The sequence below is a fragment of the Eubalaena glacialis genome, chromosome 1, assembly GCF_028564815.1.
Source record: "Eubalaena glacialis isolate mEubGla1 chromosome 1, mEubGla1.1.hap2.+ XY, whole genome shotgun sequence".
In the NCBI taxonomy this organism is placed as follows: domain Eukaryota; kingdom Metazoa; phylum Chordata; class Mammalia; order Artiodactyla; family Balaenidae; genus Eubalaena; species Eubalaena glacialis.
The window spans coordinates 86,551,462-86,569,022 of NC_083716.1; the positions used below are offsets into that span (position 1 = coordinate 86,551,462).

The window sequence follows — 17,561 nt, forward strand, 5'->3', positions numbered from 1 at the left end:
GTAGAGGGCATATATATTTTCTGTTCATTCTTCACCTTCACTCTAATTTTGGAAGGAACTAAACTGCTTTCTTGTCAAGCATCATGCAATTTTGAGTATTAATGGGAAAATTAAAATTACTATAAATGTACAGGTAGGTGCTAGTGTTGCCAGTATAAACACCAGAGGAGTGTGTTTAGTAGGAGAATAATATTTGACTTAAACTGTTTCATATATTTGATCCTCCATATGTGAGATGCAGTCTTATTTTTTATTTTATCTTTTTAATGTGGTCTTTATACAGAACGAACGAAGTCTGAGGTTGAGAACGTCTTGACCAGGGCCACATAACTAGTCAGCAAGGATGTGTAAAGACTTTTCTAGAACTCATTCCATTCTTTCCTCGTCCTCTCCAGTTATCACTGTGGCCCTCAGCAGCTTCCAGCAGACGCTGCCGTAACCATTGTGGGGCTGAGCCCTCAGCTTTGCCGCAGCCCGTGGTTTGCACCAGCAGTGTAGCTCTGCCTGGGACTTGCTACAGATACAACTAGGCCTAGCTAGAGCAAGAATGTAATTTATTAGTAAGCTAATGACCCAGGTCATTTGCTTCCTGACTTAAGGTCTTTATTACTTCACTTAATACCTCTGGTAATGAGGACATTTTAATTTAAAAGCTCATTTTCAGTTGTTCATTTTCTTGAGTTAAAAACGTCAGTGAGTTTTCCCATTTTCCAGAATAAATGTAGATAACTTTAAAACATAAAAAGAGGTTAATTTGTTTTTAATGTTTCTTCTTTCTGGCTGAGTTTTTACAAAAATAAACTGTCTTTTTTTCCCCCCGTTTAAACAAATAGATTTATTGCAGTCAGTAGTGACTTGCACTCTGTAAAATTATGCAGACTGCCAGCACTGAGTGGAGAGGCCATCACGACTGTTGGCCCTCGGCTGCCTGCACACGTAGGAAGTGTCTCAGCACTGGAGGCTTGGCAGAGCTGTGCTTCCCCTTACAGCTTCCTGACGCGGTTAGGAAAAATGGGCTACTTGCTGCTTACGAACACAACAAAGTAGACAAGAAAAGTACAGGAAATGCTGGGATTTCTCTTAATAGCTGTTGCACAGATTCGGCTTCTCACGGGCGCAGCAGAGCAAGGAGTGCTAGTCCAGGAGTCAAGAGGTCTTGCTGAGTCTTAGCTCAGCCGACAGCTGACAGTGTGTCCTTCGATAGGTTACTTCATCTCGCTCTTTGAGCCGTGGTGACTTTATTTCTTGAACCAGGAAGTTGAACTAGATGGCCTCCAAGGCCCTTTGCAGTTCTGAAATGTTCTGATTCTATTTACGAGTTTCTCTTTAAGATGGCATGGTTCCTTCTGTGGTATGTGTTTTATATTTATGTTAATTTCCTTCAATTTTAGATATGATGAATGGATTAAAGCAGATAAAATAGTACGACCTGCTGATAAAAATGTGCCAAAGATAAAACATCGCAAGAAAATAAAGGTAAGTGCTTATTTTGCTGTATTATAGATCTTAATTAAGGAACTTGGCCTCCAAAATGAGTATTAAGTGTGTGTGCATTAGTGTTAGTAGAGTTGGAAATACTCTCTTGAAATAGCAGATTTATCAAATGCTAGATTTGCGTACAATTAAGATTGTCAGCTTATGGAAAGGCATTTTGAAAACAGTACTAAATGATCTTTGAGGCTTTTTCAGTTCCAACATTGTATAAGTCCACTCAGCCAGATTTCACTTACCCATTTCAACTGTTTCCTACACCTCTGGTCTCCAACTAGGAGTCATTAAGTTGTGTGGCTGGGAGCCCTGGGGTTACTGTAATAGCTGTAAACCATTAGAGGAAGAGAAGGAGGTGTCTGAAGGCAGAGGAGAGCCTATCTGAAGCTCTTCTTTTTTCTTCATCTTTCTCTGACTATATAGGTAGTGCCTTAGAATGTGTTCACAAGACCCTATTAGGCAAACTCTACATAGATACCGTGGGGAATCTATTAATGAGCTTGTATGGAAATTAAGGTTACTTTTATGTATGATAGAATTACGCTTATTCATTCTAAGACTAAATCTTTCTAATGTTTTATTAGAAAGTAGAACCATTAACTAGGTTTTAGAATATTTTTTAATCATTGTAATGGCTCTTTAATACTTTGAATGGTATATATAGTTGAAGTGTTTAATAGTTCTCCTGAAATTCAATTTTCATATTAAAAGTGAGGAGCTATTTACTTTCTGGCTAAATGATACCCTAGTGGCCCTAAATACTGAAAGGTTTCCCCTAGAGTGATTATTCTTTTCTCACTGTGAAACTGGGTCCATATTTTTAAAGTTTTGGTATAGCAACTCAGTAGCTACAACTAAGGACACTCTTGGTCTTTATTGGAAGTCATGCTACATTTAGCATTGCTCTAAGCTACTAGAAGAGCTGTGTGTGTGTGGCACTAAAAAGCCAGTTTCCTTACACAGAGCAAGTTTTAGAAGTAGTGTTTCTCAGGTAGAAGATAGGGTAGGGGTAGGAGAAGCAATGTTAGAATATTACACTTGGGGAATTTTTTCTAAATATTTATTTAGTTCTCAATTTAGTTCTCGGCCCCTTCCAGGCATTTAAAATTCTTGGTCATAAGGGAAGAGGCATGTGAATTTTGAAAAAGCTTCCTAGAAAATATTTAGTATTGTATACCCATCACTCGATCTCGTCTGACTGTGAGAACCACTATTTTCAAGGCTGTCCTCTGATAGGCGTTAAAAGCCATATTTGAAATTTGCATGGGGTAGACTATTTCTGCCTTCATAATGCATGGTGTATTATGATCTCTGGTATAAAGTGATGAAAAGGCTGGCAAGAATAGGAAAATGAGAACAGCACTAATCATTGAGAGGTTTTGGTAGTCTTCCTACACAAAAGCCGCCTCAGTGCATCCAGAGAATTCAGCCCAGGTGCTCTAAGTCAGTGGATCTCACACTTGAGCATGTGTTACAGTCACCTGAAGGACTTGTTGAAACTCAGATTGCTTGGCCCCATCCCCAGCGTTTCTGATTCACTAGATCTGAGACTGGTTCAAGGAGTTTTCACTTCTAACAAATTCCCAGAAGATGCTAATGTCGCTGGGCCAGAGTCCACACTTAGAGAACCACTACCCTAAACAGAATAACTTCTCCTCTATGTATCCAGAATGATACTAATTATGTACCATCTTTGGGATGAATTGTGAAAATAGCCACTCACGTTCTATATTCTCACTATATAACAGGACTTCAGAATTGTTTACTTCTACGTAGTGCTCTACATTATCATTTAGAAGCTGGTCTAAATTATTTTTCCTATAAATTTTTTTAAAAAAATAAATTTATTTATTTATTTATTTATCTTTGGCTGCATTGGGTCTTCTTTGCTGTGCGTGGGCTTTCTCTAGTTGCCGTGAGCGGGGGCTACTCTTTGTTGCGGTGCGTGGGCTTCTCATTGCGGTGGCTTCTCTTGTTGTGGAACACTGGCTCTAGGCCCGCAGGCTTCAGTAGTTGTGGCACGAGAGCTCAGTAGTTGTGGCTCACGGGCTCTAGAGCGCAGGCTCAGTAGTTGTGGCGCATGGGTTTAGTTGCTCCGCGGCATGTGGGATCTTCCCGGACCAGGGCTCAAACCCGTGTCCCCTGCATTGGCAGGTGGGTTCTTAACCACTGTGCCACCAGGGAAGTCCTATAAATTATTTTTAAAACAAATTTAAAAAATAGTTTCCAAGAAATATATTAACCTCTGCTCATCTATTTGTAAATAGAGAATTTCAGAAAATTTCTCATTTTTTCCTGAAACATTATCAGTGATACAGGAAGGTTGCCCCACTGACTTGACTTTATAGCAAGTCATTTGTTTGTTACTTCCAGCTGTCAACTGAATGAAGGTACTTGAAGTTGTGTCATTCCCAACTCTCATTTTATATTGAGAATCTTACTGGTTTTAGAACTACCAGCTTGAAATTATGTTTCTGTTTTTTTTTTAGTGAATATTTGATTTAAGCCTATTGTGATTTAATTTTTACAGAATTTGTAACACCAATTTTTAGCAGTATGGAAGTTTGCTAGTCTTAATTGCCTATCTGATTGCTAATTTATTTCCACTATTAAAATACAAATATTAGACAAAAACTTATTTCTCATCCTGTAGTATTTGTTAAATAACTTTGAAAAAACATTTCTGACTGTTTTGTGGGCCTTTTTGTATTCTTTCTTTTTATGTTTTTTAATAATAGTCTGTAACGTTGAGTTAAAAATGAGTTTTAACATTGTTACTGATAAATGCCTCATGATGTATTATGGCTAACATGGGATACCTTTATTTTTTCTTAACCTAGAATAAATTAGACAAAGATGAAAAGTATTCTCCTAAGAACTGTAAACTTCGGCGCTTGTCAAAACCACCATTTCAGACAAATCCATCTCCTGAAATGGTATCCAAATTGGATCTTACTGATGCCAAAAACTCTGATACAGCTCATATTAAATCCATAGAAATCACTTCTATCCTTAATGGACTTCAAGGTAAGCATAGCAAGCATCCTGTTGCATGCAAGTATTTGTTTTAATTATTTATTTATTTATTTATTTATTTATTTTTAAATTTTTATTTATTTATTTATTTATTTATGGCTGTGTTGGGTCCCCGTTTCTGTGCGAGGGCTTTCTCTAGTTGCGGCGAGCGGGGGCCACTCTTCATCGCGGTGCGCGGGCCTCTCACCGTTGCGGCCTCTCTTGTTGCGGAGCACAGGCTCCAGACATGCAGGCTCAGTAGTTGTGGCTCACGGGCCTAGTTGCTCCGCGACATGTGGGATCTTCCCAGACCAGGGCTCGAACCCGTGTCCCCTGCATTGGCAGGCAGATTCTCAACCACTGCGCCACCAGGGAAGCCCTGTTTTAATTTTTATAAACCAAATTCTGTAAAGGTAATTCAGTGACATTATCAAATTCTCTTTTTTTAATTGAACCAGAATTTTGTTGACTCTCTTATTACTTGAAATAAAATCAGCCATTGATTGAGGCTTGGAAATATTTCTGTTATTAGTAGATCTGAGGGCACCATTAGATTTTAGTTAAAATTTAATATTCAACCTCTAGTACTATTACTGTGTTTTTTCAGGTACCATCCTTTCTGTAGCCATGTAAAAAACATAGTTTGTATTATGCAATATCAGACTATAAAATTATACTGAACTTTTTGTAAAGAATACCAAACTTTGCTTATCTTGATTATAGTTATTATGATCTCTTTTATGATGTCCTGATTGCTTAATGTTTAAGGCAGAATGAAGTTTAACAAATAGTAAAAGTGATGAGTACTCGAGGGGAAGATTTTTGTAAATCTGACTGGCAGGGAAGAGAGAATCTGATCTATCAAATGAAGTAAAAGAATGTATCGCCATAAAACTACTTTACATTTCTTAAAAAAAAAAACAAACTTTACATTTCTTATAACTTAAGAGAGTTTGGATTTTTATTGATTTTGAATATAATGGAAATTGTTTTTGTCTCTTATTTCAGATGGATATTTATATTATTTGTAAATATCTAAATATTCTAAAGTTCATTTTTCATAATTTTCTACTATATCAGATATACAGAACAGTATATGGAAATATATGTATAATTTAAAGAATAATGATACGAATATTGTATGTCTACCACAGTGGTGAACAAGTAGTATTTACTTAAAATAGTTATGTCTCCCTGAAAAGTAATTAATATTCTGACTTAATCATTCTTTTACTTTTCTTTAGAATTATATTAAAACTATATATATTCCTAAAGAGGATATTATTTAGTTTTCTTAAAACCGTGGCGAGCGTAAACCTAGCTATGTAAAAAAGGCAGTATTTCCACTTAGATGAAGGCTCCCTGAGAATGTTATCTGAATAGACTCTCTAGGTCATATTAAGCTTCTTTGTGAGTCTACAAAAGCCTCTGGAAGGGAATTCAGTGGGGCAAGGTAATGAGGCCTTTCTGGGAGACATCGGGGCTCCCCACAAGAACATCTGACGTAGTCTCAGAGGATGACCAAAAGGAATAAGTTCAGTGGGAGTAGGAAGGTCCTCTGTATTTTCTGATTCTAGGCTTCCCAAATATACCCCTAGCTTTCAGGTGTAGGTCAAAACAAAATGTTTCTGCCGGGTAAAATGACGTCATTATCCGTCATTATCCGATTCAGGTAATGGCACACAAGACATTGAGGGGAGAGCTGGAATTTCATCACCAAATGGTGGAAACAAGCTAAAATACATACAAAGAATCTAGTTGATGGCAGGAGGCATCTTGGTGATGATAGCCCTCCATATGACTTCCTTTGGAAATACACTGCGTGGTCTGGACTGGTTTCCTTCTACATCTGATGCACAGTTCTCTTCCTGGGAACTTTTTAGAGCTCTCTCTTCAAAGTGGTCCCTAGAATTTCTTTGTTTTGGATATCTGATGTTTTTTTTTTAACCTTCTTCGGTATACTCATTGTGGTGGAGCACATTCTCTAGTAAATTTTAAGAACAAGTGACTAAGAGGGAAGGTACATTTTTAGAGACTGTCCATATCTGAAAATATCTTTATTCATGGTTTAGCGGGGTTGGACGTTTTTCCTTAATTATTTTATTGACATTGTTCCACTGTTTTTTTTTGCTTACAGTGTTATTTCTGTGAAGTCCAGAGCTCTTCTAGTTTCTGATTCTTTGTATGTGACTTGTTTTATTGCTTGTTTTTGCCTTTCCCTTTTTCTGGAATCTTGAATCTTTGTTTCTAATGTCCTAAAATTTCACAGAGATTATACCTTGTGTGGATGTATTTTTATCCGCTGTGGTGTGTACTAAGTTGTTTCATTCTAGAAACTTGTGTCTTTCTGTTCTAGATAGTTTTCATGAATTATTTTGTTGATTTCCTCCTCTGCATTTCACTGTTCTCTCTCTCTCTCTCTCTCTGTCTCTCGACCTGCCATTATATTGCTATTGAACCTTCTGCAGTATACTCTAATATTCTTATCTTTTGGTGGGGACATATCACTTATTCTTTTGTCTTTTTCCTCTAATTTCTTAGAAATTTTCTCAACTTTATCTTTTAATCCTTTTACTGTTTAATTTACTGCTATAATGCTTATTGACAGCTGTAATGTTTTTAATTTGCAAGAACTCTGTTTTCTGCATGCTTTGTACAATTCTGTTCTTGTACAATATCTTATGTTTCTGATTTTATTCTTTTTTTTTTTTTTTTTTTTTACTGAAGTATAGTTGATTTACAATGTTGTGTTAGTTTCCGAGTACAACAAAGTGGTTCAGTTATACATATATATACATATTCTTTTCCATTATGGTTTATTACAGGATTTTGAATATAGTTCCCTGTGCTATACAGGACCTTGTTGTCTATTTTATATATAGTAGTTTGTATCTGCTAATCCCAAACTCCTAACTTATCCCTCCCCACCCCCTTTCCCCTTTGGTAATCATAAGCTTATTTTCTATGTCTGTGAAATCTGTTTCTGTTTCATAAATAAATTTATTTGTGTAATATTTTAGATTCCACATATAAGTGATATCATATGGTATCAATATCTGTCTTTCTCTTTCTGACTTACTTTGCTTAGTATGATAATCTCTAGGTCTCTCCATGTTGCTGCAAATGGCATTATTTCATTCTTTTTTTATGGCTGGGTAGCATTCCATTGTATATATGTACCACATCTTCTTTATCCAGTCATCTGTCAGTGGACATTTAGGTTGCTTCCATGTCTTGGCTGTTATAAATAGTGCTGCTATGAACATTGGGGTGCATGTATCTTTTCAAATTATAGTTTTCTCTGGATGTATTCTCAGGAGTGGGACTGCTGGATCATATGGCAACTCTGTTTTTAGTCTTTTTAAGGAACCTCCATACTGTTTTCCACAGTGGCTGGACCAAGTTACATTCCCACTAACAGTGTAGGAGGGTTCCCTTTTCTCCACACCCTCTCCAGCATTTGTTATTTGTAGACTCTTTTTTTTCTTCTTTTTTAAAAAATTTTATTTATTTATTTATTTATTTATTTATTTATTTTTGGCGGTGTTGGGTCTTGGTTTCTGTTTGAGGGCTTTCTCTAGTTGTGGCGAGTGGGGGCCACTCTTCATTGCGGTGCGCGGGCCTCTCACTGTCGCGGCCTCTCTTGTTGCGGAACACAAGCTCCAGACGCGCACGCTCAGTAGTTGTGGCTCACGGGCCTAGTTGCTCTGCGGCATGTGGGATCTTCCCAGACCAGGGCTCAAACCCGTGTCCCCTGCATTGTCAGGCAGACTCTCAACCACTGCGCCACCAGGGAAGCCCTGTAGACTTTTTAATGATGGCCATTCTGACTGCTGTGAGGTGGTACCACATTGTAGTTTTGATTTGCATTTCTCTAATAATTAGGGATGTTGAGCATCTCTTCGTGTGCCTATTGGCCATCTGTATGTCTTTTTTGGAGAAATGTCTGTTTAGGTCTTCTGCCCATTTTTCAGTAGGGTTGTTTGTTTTTTTTATTATTGAGTTGTATGAGCTATTTGTATATTTTGGAAATTAAGCCCTCATCCGTTGCATCATTTGCAGATACTTTCTCCCAGTCCATAGGTTGTCTTTTCGTTTTGTTTGTGGTTTCCTTTGCTGTGCAAAAGCTTGTAAGTTTGCTTAGGTCCATTTGTTTATTTTTGCTTTTATTTCTGTTGCCTTGGGAGATGAACCTAAGAAAACACTGGTACAATTTATGTCAGAGAATGTTTTGCCTATGTTCTCTTCTAGGAGTTTTATGGTGTCATGTCTTATACTTAAGTCTTTAAGCCGTTTTGAGTTTATTTTTGTGTATGGAGTGAGGGTGTGTTCTAACTTCATTGATTCACTTGCGGCTGTCCAAGTTCCCAACACCACTTGTATAGAAAGTGTGGCAGAACGGAGTAGAGGTATTAATAAGAGAGAAAATCCTCACTGCTTATACGTATCAACGAATGGTATATTATTAAGAGATAATGATAGTAACTGTCAGAGGAAATAGTTACAACATTTTGGAGGCTGGGGAGGGAAGAAAAGAGCTTTTGGTGTTTTATTATGAGTCTAAATTTGTTTTAACCGTGTATGTGTATTGCTTGAATAATTTTAAAAGTTCAGTTATTTAGGAACACATTGAAAAGATTAAATGTTTTTAACCATCTTAACTGTATCAATTATTTTTTACTTTTAGCAAATTTAGCTAAAGAATATACATGGACTTCTCAGTAGAGTGTAGCATAGTTAAAAGATTCTAAATTCTGGAGTCAGACGACTTAGATTTAGATTTGATCTTGACTTATTTTAGCTCTTTGGGGTGGTTTACTTAGCCTCTCTAAATCCTAGTCTCCGAAACTATAAAATGGGGCTAATAACACGCTCATAGGGTTATGGCGAGATTGAATGAGATGATCTGTGCAGAGCATTTCAAGGTACCTGACATGTAACAGTTTCTCAATAAATGGTATGTTAAAATCGTAATAAAAGCTATTATTTTTTAATGGTTAATTGAATTTATTTACTAAAATGAACATTTAAGAAATAAATTCTGTAGATACGTTTATATAAAGTCTAAGTTACTTAATTGTGTTGTTCTTTGAAGCATCTACCATGGAAATACATTGTTCACAAAATCTTTGAATGATCATTGCTACATTAAAAATGAAGGTTACGCTTTTATAAGAATATAGACTTTGGAGTTAGAACAACCTGGGACTACATCCTAACTCCCCTATTTTGTGCTCATAAATTTGTAGAAAATTCTTCCTTTTTTATAATCAGCTTTATTGAGGTATAATTTACAAACAATAAGAGTCATGACTTTTATGTTTACAATTTGATGAGTTTTGGCAGAAGTATTCAGTAGTGTCACTACCAGTATAGTCATGATACGGAACATTTCCATCATTGGGTGAATGTCTTCACTTTCTGAAGCTCAGTTTCCTCACTTGTAAAACGAGGATAAAACCTAGCAACCTGGGGTAGTTATAAACGTAGGAGCTAATCCATGTTTATATTAGCTGGCACAGAGAAGACATTGCTGGTGTTCTGATCACACTCATTGTCTTCTTCTTTTCTAGCTTCTGAAAGTTCTGCTGAAGACAGTGAGCAAGAGGATGAGACAGGCGTTCAAGACTTAGATAACAACGGCAAAGAAGAATCTAAGGTTGATCATTTGACCCCCACCAGAAATGATCTTATTTCAAAAGAGGAACAGAACAATTCATCTTTGCTAGAAGAAAAAGTCCATGCAGATTTGGTAATAGCCAAATCCATGTCGAAATCTCCAGAAAGATTAAGAAAAGATACAGAAGGATTATCCGAAGATACTGATTATGAGGAAGAAGATGAAGTCACAAAAAAGAGGAAGGATGTCAAGAAGGACACCGCAGATAAATCTTCAAAGCCACCGGTAAAACGTGGTAAGAGGAGGTATTGCAATACCGAGGAGTGTTTAAAAACCGGGTCACCTGGCAAAAAGGAAGAGAAGGCCAAGAACAAAGACTCCCTCTGCATGGAAAACAGTAGCAGCAGCACTTCAGATGAAGATGAAGAGGAAAAATCAAAAGCAAAGACGACACCAACTAAGAAATACAACGGTTTGGAGGAGAAAAGAAAGTCTCTGCGGACAACTGGTTTCTATTCAGGATTTTCAGAAGTTGCCGAAAAAAGGATAAAACTTTTAAATAACTCTGATGAAAGACTTCAGAACAGCAGAGCTAAAGATCGAAAAGATGTCTGGTCAAGTATTCAGGGACAGTGGCCTAAGAAAACGCTGAAGGAGCTCTTCTCCGACTCCGACACCGAGGCTGCGGCCTCCCCGCCGCATCCTGCCCCGGAGGAGGGGCCGGTGGAGGGGTCCCTGCAGACCGTGGCCGAGGAGGAGAGCTGCTCCCCCGGTGCGGAGCTGGCCGCCCCGCCGCCGCCCGGTGCCGACGGCAAGCCCGCCGAGGAAAAGCCGGCGGAGGTCAGTGACAAAAAATCGGAATTTCCCAGTAGTGGCAGTAACTCAGTGCTCAATACCCCTCCCACGACACCCGAGTCGCCTTCCTCAGTCACCGTGACGGAGGCCAGTCGGCAGCCGTCTTCTGTAACCGTGTCGGAGCCGCTGGCCCCAAACCAAGAAGAAGTCCGCAGTATCAAGAGTGAGACTGATAGCACGATCGAAGTGGACAGCGTGGCCGGGGAGCTCCAGGACCTCCAGTCGGAAGGGAACGGCTCGCCCGCAGGCTTCGACGCCAGCGTGAGCTCCAGCAGCAGTAATCAGCCCGACGCGGAGCATCCCGAGAAAGGTGAGGCGCAGGGCTCCGCTGCCTTACGGGTTTATAGCATCTCTCGTTACGAGGGTGAGGTGTTCACACGGAGTACTTGTGTGAACGTGGCAGGAACGGAAATTTGGGAGGTAATTTGTGGTGAGGAAGAGTGGAGCGTGTTTAAAAGCTTGGGAAGACTTGAGTGTCCTCTGCTCCAGCCGCCCGTGCCGTTTCACAGCGGACCAGACACGTGCTAGAAACTGCACCCGGGCCCACATCCAGACCTACCTGAGAACTCACGATGCACTGAGTGACTGTATGGCGTGAGCGGCTTAAGTATACTTGTGTAACATTGTTTTTGCACTTGCCGTGTGCAGTTTCTCACAAACATTTTGATTTACTGACAGACCCCTCCACCCTTAACCAAACACTGCGTGTGGGGGGTTGGAGCAGCCAGCTCTGCAGGCACTGCTTTCCTCAGACAACCGTGTCAAACTGATTTTCAAGCCTTTGTAAAGGAATTTGATGCTTTCTTAGATGCAGAGCTTCCAAATTGAAGGACCAGTGTCTCTGTTAATAACCTATAGTAATACTCTTGATTTTTCCGTGAAGTTGAAATTAGTACTTCCCGAAAGTATTAGTGCCTTTTTGATGGTGCCGTAGCTGTACTTCTGTCATCATTTTACTTATGAACCACTTCACTCAGGTGCCTTTAAATTAATATGCTCTAGGCTGACACTTGGCTTTGAAACACACTTTTCCAGTATAAAGATACAGCACTAGGGTATGTATTTTATATAACATACCAGATTTTATTATGCTAACTTCAGGTTTTTAGCTAAACTTAAAAAAGAGATATGATCCAGACCAAATTAGTTAGTTCCAAGTTTTCTCACACAAACCTTTTTTTTTCCTTTTTCTAGTTTCCTTGAGATATAATTGACATAACATTATCACACAAATCTTGACTTAAAACATTAAAAAAAATTAAGTAAAAAATATAGTTGCAATAATTTTTTTTTGTTTTTTGTACATTCACACACACAGCTACTGTGATTATGTTTGTGTGCCGTACTATCTCATGGAACTGAATTATCCAGGCATAAATAGAGTAATTCTCAAAATGAAAGAAGCATTTATCACAGATGATTAGAGAGGCTTTCAACTATAATATGATAAACTTTTTTTTTTCTTATAAATTTATTTATTTATTTTTGGCTGCGTTGGGTCTTCTTCGTTGCTGCGCACGGGCTTTCTCTAGTTGCGGTGAGCGGGGGCTACTCTTCGTTGCGGTGCGCGGGCTTCTCATTGTGGTGGCTTCTCTTGTTACTGAGCACAGTCTCCAGGTGTGCGGGCTTCAGTAGTTGTGACACGCAGGCTTCTCTCTACTTGTGGCAGGCGGGCTCCAGAGTGCTCAGGCTCATTGGTTGCAACTCATGGGCTCTCTAGTTGTGGCACGTGGGCTCCAGGGTGCATGGGCTCTGTAGCTGTGGTGCACCGGCTTAGTTGCCCTGCGGCACGTGGGATCTTAGTTCCCTTACCAGGGATTGAACCCGCGTCCCCTGCATTGGAAGGCGGATTCTTAACCACTGGACCGCCAGGGAAGTCCCAGAATTCACTTGATTTTAAAAGTAAAAATGTAAGGGACTTCCCTGGCGGTCCAGTGGTTAAGCCTCCGTGCTTCCACTGCAGGAGCATGGGTTCGATCCCTGGTCAGGGAATTAAGATCCTGCATGCCTCCCGGCCCGGCCATTAAAAAAAAAAAAGTAAAAACGTAAGTTTTACAATTTAGATTTAAGATTGCCTTCCAGTTTAGCCTACAGTAAGCTTTTTATTTCTTGTAGCTGAAAGTTTCAGAATTAAACTCTTGGAGAGAAATCTGGCAATTGTTTTTAAGATTCTGTACTTTAATATAGATAATATCTAAATCACTTTCTTTATGTTTCACTTTGTTATATTAAAAGAGCATTAGGAAAAGTTATCTATTAGATGTAACCCATAAAAAAAAAAGAAAGCTGAGAAGTTGCAAACAAAACATTTAATAGCCTGTTCCATTTTTTTTTACCAACGAAGCCATGTCTTGTATATTCATGGTTGATTTTACCATTGTAACAGGACTAAGAAACATTTTTTTTTAAAAACAAACATGGCATAATTTTATCGTGGTATTAATTATATTGTGTCATTATAGTATCTGACTTTGGAATGGAATAGAGATAAGACTTTATTAATCTCAGGAAAAAGATTACTGTATAGTCTGAGAAACAATGCATATAATTAGGAAGATATAGAATCACAGCAGATGCTGAGGATCAGATTAGTAGCTGAGAAACTATAGTTTGGAGTAGTGATTGATCATTGAAGGCTGGGCATCGGGGAAGGTAGGACTTGGGCTTGTCCTTGAAGAACGGGAGACATTTATAATATTTTGGAATAACTTCCTGCCAAGAAGATGGAACGTTTCTTAGAACTACTATGCTAGATTTGTAAATGGTATACGTGTTAACCATTGCCCTGGGAGCTAAGTTATTGTTGTTGTAAATTTATAATAAATTGTCTTTATAATAAATTTGTTATTATAAGTAAGTGTGAATTACTACTAAAATGTATTCCATTAATATTATATCATTAAAATTTTCATTAATATCATTATAATACATATAATTACTATTTTAACCTGTAATTAAATCTTAATATTTTGGTTTTATTGAATTTTAACAAATTTCAGCTTTTGTTTTCAGCATATACCTTTTTTTGAATTACTAGACTCATAAACTCCCAGTACTATATTGAGAACTGTATTCAGTTTATATCTGATTTTTCTAAGAAGGATGTGCATACTTTGTTTGCTTTTTAAAAAACTCTAATTATGGGTAATAATTCAGCTCATTAATGACGATTTATTTTAAAAATTGTAGTAATTTCTATGACAAATTATAAATCTCATAAAGAACATGTATAGTCTCAGAATTGGTCTATTCTTCTAGAATGTGGAATTAATTTATACCTGGGGCAAGCTTGATTTTATTTTGTGTTACTTAATAATTTCTTTCCCATCAAAGCCTGTACAGGTCAGAAAAGAGTGAAAGAAGCTCAGGGAGGAGGAAGTTCATCAAAAAAGCAGAAACGAAGCCATAAAGCAACAGTGGTAAACAACAAAAAGAAGGGCAAAGGCAGTAAGTGTGAAATCTCTAAATTTTTTAAATATAAAGATAATGGTGGATATGTTTTTTCCCCATTAAGAAAAGAGTATTCAGGATACGGGACAGTTAATATTTTGATTTCGTCTCTAACCACCCCCGCCACCCCCCCAAATCACACAGAAGTCTTTTGATCCTAGGTAAATTCTAGGATTGAGCAGTTTATTATTCAGCAGTGGTACTGATTGCTGATGAATAATCAGGTAATCTTTTAAAAAATAGTAGCCAATATAATATAAACATCAGCATCTTCGTTAGTTTTATGTTCAACAGTTCTTTTGCCATTGTATATATTACATACTATGAAATGCTTGAATTATATATTATTTTTATTACAAGGAAATTGATTGCTTTGTAGTTCTTCCAGGCAAAATCAGCCTGGAAGAGAACAATCAAGATAGCTTTAGAGCTGTAAATCCAGTAACTCCCGTGCACTACCTTTATCTTCGGTATCCTAAACTATGTATCTAAGAGCAGCTGTAAGACTACTCTGGTTAAATATGTTGTAACTCATGACTTTAGCAATGATTCTGTTTATCAGCCTACAGGAATATATATACTGTATTTCTCCTGAGAGCTGCACATTTTATCTCTCTTTTGTAGACAAAGTAAGAAGCAGAAAATATGTAAAGAATTTCTTTTCAGGTGTCCCACACTGACCTCCTGCTGCTCTTCCAGGAGACTCCTGCCACCTCCACTGCCTGACCTTTGCTATCGGCCGGCTTGGCTGCACTTCAGTGCAGAAAAGGGTTATGCGGCCAGTTCCCCGAGGTTCTGCTGAGCCCATATGACTTCCAGGCGGTGAATATGGCATCCTTTGGGGCCCCGGGCGGCTGTGTTCAGCAAGGCCATGAAAGCCAAGCTGAGGCAGACCACTGCATCAGAGTGGGCCCAAGCCTTGGGTGGCTTAGCTAGGAGTTGCCAGGGGTTCCAGAGCAGCAGTGGGAGGACTGGGAAGGGATTCTTTAAACGTACGTATAAAAGAGTGGTGGAGGTTCTTTATTCCCAAAACACCACAGTGGGAGGAGTTGCTGTGTGTCTTTCCTATCTGGAACACTTCTCAGGCTTCTAGAGCTTAACTATACTTTTTTTTTTGGTTGTTAAATGAAGAATCAGGAAATGAAAATCGATAAATTTGATGCCAAATTGATCACTTATTTGGAGTAACTGACAGGATATTCAGAGTGCTTTTTATTACACTCTGATGTTTTTATCTTCAAGACTTTTAAATGACATTCTCTTAAGAGGGCTCATCTTCAGTAAGTCAATTAACATTCATAGCAGTTGACCGCATATTCTCCCATTTTAATTATTGGGCTTACATCTTGTTAAATCAGAATGAGGAAACAGTTCTCTGAGAATAATTTAGTAAAGTGAATTAACTCTCATAGAATCTACAATAATGCTTTGTATTCAGAAAGAGGTAATTTATGGAAATACCAGTCCCATAACCTGTTCACATGTCAAGGTGTTAAGCATTTCCATTCTAGTCCTGAGGCTTTAATCAGCAATGGCAGATGTAACATAATTATTACATAGACGTCTGAATTTTTTTATAAATTACTGAATATATTTACCAGGGTAAAACTGATGGTTTATTTTAGTCAACAAGCTATGATGTAGGAGTTTCTTAAGGAATCATTGTATGTATCAAAGTTCAGAGTTTATTCCCAAAGAATTCTTTATTAAATATGATGATTGTGCATCACTGTTTGTGGCCAAAGGAGTAGGAAAGTGTGACATGTACACAATCTGTACACAGTTTAAAATATGAAAGTTAAGAGGTTTCCATTATGAGTCATTTTAAAAGATGCTGTATTCTGCTTTATATATATTAACATAATAGAGTTAAAAGCCATTTAAATAATTACTGTATATTTGATAGTCTACCAGGTATAATGAAAGATTAGTTTGAGTGTTTTTTAAAAATATGTTATTGGCAATTCAGGTAAGAAGAGTTTTTGGTTTTGTTTTCCTTAACTGAGATACTGCTGTGTTTGTACTTAATAGTTTTCCAGGTTTTTAGGCAGGGTCTGTAAAGCAAGTTGTTTACTGTAGTAATAAATTCAAATGGTTAACTTTAAATTGTCCACTAAAATCTGTGACAGATTCTTTGTTACTTTTCTATTTACTAATGCTTTTCTTTTTCTTTTTCTTTTTTTTTTGTTTTCAGCGAATAGTAGTGATAGTGAAGAGCTTTCTGCTGGTGAAAGTGTAACTAAGGCTCAGCCCGTCAAATCTGTTTCCAGTGGAATGAAGGCTCATGGTACCAAATCTCCTGCCAGGACGCAGTCTCCAGGAAAATGTGGAAAGAATGGTGATAAGGATCCTGACCTCAAGGAACCTAGTAATCGATTACCCAAAGTTTACAAATGGAGTTTTCAGATGTGTAAGTGACATACATTAAATCAGCAGTTAAGCGGCAGAAACTGCATCCTAGTAATTCTTGATGCCAGTAATTCTGGAAGAGTGGCTGTAACCAGACTGAGAGACATAATAACCATTCACTGCAGTGTAGCTTATTTGGATCTTGATTTGAACAGAAAATTGCTGAAAGATAACTTGTAAGGCATTTGAGGCACACGTCAGCGTTGATGAGGTATTTCTGCTGTGTCAGCAGTTTGCTGTAAAAGCCTGGTGTTGAGGTGGGGAGTGGGTGGAGGATAAGTGAGGCAGCGTCTGCCACGAATCGCTGGTCACTGCAGCTGCGTGATGGGCGCGCGCTGCTCCGTTATCCTGCTCCTCACCCTTCTGTATCCATGAGAAATAGCCGTGAAAGATGTTTTCTGAAAAAGAGACTACCGCAGTTTCTCACGCAGGGAAAGAGTCTTAGGGGACTGAAAGTGCTTTAGAGCGTGTGAAAGCTTTTCTCCAACCTAAAAGTATTAGAAGAATCTAAAAAAGAACAAAAAGAAGGGACTTCCCTGGCGGTCCAGTGGTGGAGACCCCGCGCTTCCCCTGCAGGGGGCGTGGGTTCCATCCCTGGCTGGGGAAGTTCCACGCACCATGCGCCGCGGCCAAAAAAAGTTGATGGGACGTGCATTAAGAGATAAACTTTAAAAAAAGAACAAAAAGCGGACGAAAGACAAAAATTTATCCACAGTCCTGACAT

The 17,561-nt window shown here is 38.3% G+C and overlaps 1 protein-coding gene across 3 annotated transcripts in view; it reads left to right on the top strand.

The window, feature by feature from the left end:
* ARID4B (AT-rich interaction domain 4B) overlaps positions 1-17,561 on the top strand; it is a 127,263-nt gene that overhangs the window by 104,975 nt on the left and 4,727 nt on the right. For all 3 annotated transcript variants that reach the window (XM_061182287.1, XM_061182277.1, XM_061182294.1), the window contains exons 18-22: positions 1,392-1,476; positions 4,329-4,515; positions 10,077-11,288; positions 14,312-14,425; positions 16,623-16,838. In XM_061182287.1, coding sequence (XP_061038270.1) covers positions 1,392-1,476; positions 4,329-4,515; positions 10,077-11,288; positions 14,312-14,425; positions 16,623-16,838 — 1,814 coding nt within the window. The remainder of the gene's footprint in view (positions 1-1,391; positions 1,477-4,328; positions 4,516-10,076; positions 11,289-14,311; positions 14,426-16,622; positions 16,839-17,561) is intronic.